Source organism: Nothoprocta perdicaria, unplaced genomic scaffold (assembly GCF_003342845.1).
Source record: "Nothoprocta perdicaria isolate Ctin4 unplaced genomic scaffold, notPer1 scaffold_765, whole genome shotgun sequence".
Lineage (NCBI taxonomy): Eukaryota > Metazoa > Chordata > Aves > Tinamiformes > Tinamidae > Nothoprocta > Nothoprocta perdicaria.
This window is the reverse complement of record NW_020456049.1, coordinates 6,791-11,159: the sequence shown is the minus strand read 5'-3', so window position 1 is coordinate 11,159 and position 4,369 is coordinate 6,791. Positions and strand designations below refer to the sequence as shown.

The 4,369-nt window shown below is 74.0% G+C and overlaps 2 protein-coding genes across 2 annotated transcripts in view; one reads left to right on the top strand and one right to left on the bottom strand.

The window, feature by feature from the left end:
* Positions 1–2,199, bottom strand: part of CLCF1 (cardiotrophin like cytokine factor 1) — a 6,337-nt gene extending 4,138 nt beyond the window's left edge. Inside the window, exon 1 of the mRNA XM_026051567.1 lies at positions 2,179–2,199. Coding sequence (XP_025907352.1) covers positions 2,179–2,199 — 21 coding nt within the window. The remainder of the gene's footprint in view (positions 1–2,178) is intronic.
* A 449-nt stretch (positions 2,200–2,648) lies between these two features.
* RAD9A (RAD9 checkpoint clamp component A) overlaps positions 2,649–4,369 on the top strand; it is a 3,546-nt gene continuing 1,825 nt past the window's right edge. Inside the window, 5 exon segments of the mRNA XM_026051568.1 lie at positions 2,649–2,736; positions 2,862–2,932; positions 3,786–3,920; positions 3,992–4,106; positions 4,176–4,349. Coding sequence (XP_025907353.1) covers positions 2,703–2,736; positions 2,862–2,932; positions 3,786–3,920; positions 3,992–4,106; positions 4,176–4,349 — 529 coding nt within the window. The 5' untranslated portion in view covers positions 2,649–2,702.

Genomic DNA, 4,369 nt, shown 5'->3' with positions numbered 1-4,369 from the left:
GGGGACGGCCGCGGGACACGCGGAGGCTCCCGCGGCGCCGCCACGGCCGGCCCCCTCCCCGCCCCCCCTCCCCGCCGCCGCGTCCCATTCCAGACTGGGAAGAGACGGGTTTTCCCAGAGGGGGAACACGAGCCGCCGGCGCCGATGCCCGCCGGGATCCCCCGGAGGCTCCCGGCAGGTGGGCGACACCGGGCGAGGGGCTCCGGGGGGCCCCGCGGGACTCGGGGTGCCCACGGGAGGCCCCAGAGCCCCCCGTTGAGCAGTGCTGTGACTCGGCACCCGCCGTTATCCCGCCGTTATCCCGCCCGGAGGCAGCGCTCCTGGAGCAGGTGACAAGCGCCCCGCCGGGCCGGCTGCCCCCGCGCTCCCGGCGCCCGCGCCGGGCGCTCCCACCGTTTATTTTCCTAGGGCTCGAGAGCTCCCAGGCGGCTTGTTCTCCATTAACCTCCCCGGCTCGGGGCAGGCACCCGAGGGCTCGGGAAATAAACTCCGCATTCCCGCTAAAGCGCCTGGATTTCCTACAGCCTCGCCGGGGGGCGACGGCAAAGCCCGAGTGCCGAGCGCGGCCGAATCCCTCCACCCGCACCACTGACTCCGGCGCTCGCCCCGGCAAGGGCGGCCTCCGCTCCCCGTCGGTCCCCCTTCACGATCCACGTTTCCAACGGGTGCCACCGGGCACTTCCCGGGGGACGGACCTGGGTTTTGTGAGGATTTTTGGGGTATTTTTCCCCCCCGTCTCCGCTCACTTCCCCCGAAAGCTTTGTTTAAGACAAAGGCGCTTGCCGGGCCGCGCTGCTCGGAGCGGGGACAAGGGCCGGGATCCGTTCCTGCTGAATCCCCCGGCTCGTTCTTCTTTTTACCGGGTGGGAACCGGGTCCTTTCGGCTCTCCCCTGGGCTGGAGCAGCAGGCGCCCTCCTGGAGCAAATTCAGACCAGGCTTGGGGGATTCCTTGTGGATATTCCTGGGGGATATCCATGGGGAGCAAACCCGCCAGAACGGGGTTTAACGGAGCTGCCCGGGCAGCTCCACAAAGGGCAACGTGCGGGGTCCTTGTTAGACCCGCGACTAAGCGGCTCGGCCCGGCGCATCCACGCGTGTTATCCCGGCCCAGGGCTGGGCCGGCCGCTCCGGAGCTGCGGGGCACTTCCCTGCCCCGCGGGCGCTTCCCAGCTCCGGCTGGGCGGGCGCCCGGGAAGCGACGCAGGTGGAAAAGGAGCCGCGGGCGGAGGTGGCGCCGGGCGGCCCGGGCCCGGCGGCGGCTCCGCGTCACGGGAAGCGCCGTGGGCGGCTGACCTCACCTTGGGCGCAGCCGGCGCCGCGTGAGTCGGCCGGGCCTCCCACCGCTGACCTTTGGAGCGGGGCGGCCCCGCGGGGAGCGCGGCGGGGACCCCGCGGCCGGCGGAGAGCGGGAAGCAGCCGCCGCCTCCTCCCGCGGGAGGAAGGGGCCAGCGCCGCGCGGGAAGCGCTCCGCTAAGCTCCCCTTTCCGCCCCGGAGGCGGCCGGTACCGGAGCGGCGCGCGGAGCCCCCGGGCCTCAGCGGAGGGGGGGAACGGGGGGGCTCCGGCTGCTACAGCACGTCCCAGGGAGCAACGCGCAGGGTGGAGGGAGGGCTCCGGGATGCGGGAGGAGCTGCTGGGATGGAGGGATGGCAAGGAGCCGCTCCGACGGGCAAGGGGCTGAGGGAAGCGCGAGGCGGGAATGCCGGCACGAGGCTGGAGGGGAGGYGGGAGCGGAGGGGCGCGCGGAGCCCGAGCAGGGGGCACCAAGGGGCGGGAAGGGGGCACTTCCCTGCCACGGAGGAGAGGCACCCGAGCTCCCGCCGACACGCGGGACAGGCCGCGGTGCCRCAGCGCGATCCGGAGGGAGGCCGGTGAGGGGCTGCGGACGCGGCGGCGCCGACAGGGAGCCGGGGAAGAGGCTGCGGGGCCGGGAGACGGCGCGGGGATACGGGGAGGGTCCCGGGCGTGGAAAAGAGGGGCAGAGAGCGGGGGCCAAAGGAGCGGGCAGGGACACGGCGGGGAGCGCGGCCGCTGCCGGGCCTGCAGGGCTGGGCCGCGGCACGGACAGGCCCGGGAAGGGCCGGGACGCGCGGGAAGGACACGGGCCGAGCGGGGGGCCCCGAGCGGCCCGCCATGGGAGGGGGCAGCGCCCCCGGGGCCCGGGCCCGGCCGCCAAACCGACCTGCTCGCCGCCGCCATGGCCGCCCGCCGCCGCTCTGAGGGCAGCACGCTCGCGCCCCGTGCCGCCTCTCCTCCTCGAGGCGCCATTGGCCAGCGGCTACGCCGCTCAGGCCGCCCCTCCAATCCGCACGGGGCTCCGCGCCCTCGCGCCCAATGGCGAGGCGGCGGAAGGCGGGCCCGCCTGGGCGCGCGGCGCCAGAGGGGCGGGGGGGAGGCGGGTAGGCTCCGCCCCCGGCGTCACGTGAGGCGGCGCTTGGCGCGAGGCCGCGGGGCAGGCGCGGCTGCCCGCGCGCTGACGTATCCGCGGCAGCCAATCAGCAGCCGGAGAGGGCGGGGCAGAGGGGGCGCCTGCCCAATGGGAAGGGAGCGGGTGAGGGCGGCGCGCGGCGCGGGGCAGAAGCCGGCGCGGGGGCGGGGCTTGGCGGGAGGGCGTGGCCGGGGGGCGTGGCCGCGGGCACCCGTGGGCAGCGTCCCGTGTCGCAGCGCGGGCAGCGGGCGCCGTTCGCCATCGCCGCGGCGCCATGCGGTGCGTCGTGACGGGAGGCAACGTGAAAGGTGAGCGGGGGCACGGGGACGGGCACGGGGACGGGCACGGGGATGGGGACAGGCACGGGGACGGGGATGGGGAAGGGGACGGACACGGGCACGGGGAGCCTCACGCCGCCTCCGCCGCCCCGCAGTCCTCGGCAAGGCCGTGCACGCGCTGTCCCGCATCGGTGACGAGCTCTACCTGGAGGCCACCGAGAGCGGGGTGAGGCTGGGGACACCCCCACGGGGACACCCCCACAGTGACACCCCTTTGGTGACACCCCCATCGGTGCCACCCCCACGGTGCCACCCCAGTGGTGACACCCCCATTGCTGCCACCCCCATGATGCCACCCCAATTGGTGACACCCCCTTGGTGCCAACCCCATGGTACCACCCCAATGATGACACCCCAATGGTGACAGCCCCATTGGTGACACCCCCTAGTGACACCGCCTTGGTGCCACCCCCATGGTGACACCCCCATTGGTGACACCCTCTAGTGACATCCCCTTGGTGCCACCACCACGGTGCCACCCTCATGGTGACACTCCCATTGGTGCCACCCCCACGGTGCCACCCCAATGGTGCCACCCCAGTGGTGACACCCCCATTGGTGACACCCCCATTGGTGGCACCCCCTTGGTGCCACCCCAATGGTGACACCCCCATGGTGACACCCCCAATGGTGACACCCCCTAGTGACATCCCCTTGGTGCCACCCCCATTGTGACACCCCCATGGTGCCACCCCAATGGTGACACCCCCTTGGTGACACCCCCATTGGTGGCACCCCCTTGGTGCCCACCCCATTGGTGACACCCCCATTGCTGCCACCCCAGTGGTGACACCCCCTTGGTGCCACCACCACGGTGGCACCCTCATGGTGACACTCCCATTGGTGCCACCCCCGGGTGCCACCCGCTTGGTGCCAACCCCACGGTGCCACCCCAATGGTGCCACCCCCATTGGTGCCACCCCCTTTGGTGCCACCCCCTGGTGACATGCCCTGGTGACACCTCTGGGGGCCCCCCCCGCGGTGCCACCCCCCCGGTGACACCGCCGCGGTGTCCCCAGCTGTCCCTGCGCGCCGTCAACGCCTCGCGCTCGGCCTTCGCCTCCTTCCTCTTCGCGCCGCTCTTCTTCCAGCAGTACGAGCGGGGCAGCCCCTCGCGCGGCGGGCAGCCGCTGCGCTGCAAGGTGCTCATGAAGGTACCGCCGCGGGGGGCGCGGGGGGACCCCGGGGTGCCGCGCGGGGCGCCCACGCCCCCCCGCGCCCGCAGTCCTTCCTGGGCGTCTTCCGCTCGCTGCCCGCGCTGGAGAAGACGGTGGGCAAGTGCCTGCTGGTGCTGAGGCCGCCGGCGGGGCGCCTGGTCGTGCAGCTGCACTGCAAGCACGGTGAGCGCCGTGCGGGGGGCCCGGGGGGACGCGTGGGGCGCCCCGCTGAGCCGCTGCCCCGCGCGCCAGGTGTCACCCGCACCCACAGCCTGGCGTCCCAGGAGTGCGAGCGGCTGCAGGCCGTGTTCAGCACGCAGCGCTGCGCGCACAGGCTGCGCGCGCCCGCGCGGTGAGCGCTGCCGCGCCGCGGGGACACCGCGGGGACACCGGGACACCGGGATCGAGGGGGACAACGGGATGAGTGGGGACACGGGCTGGGGATC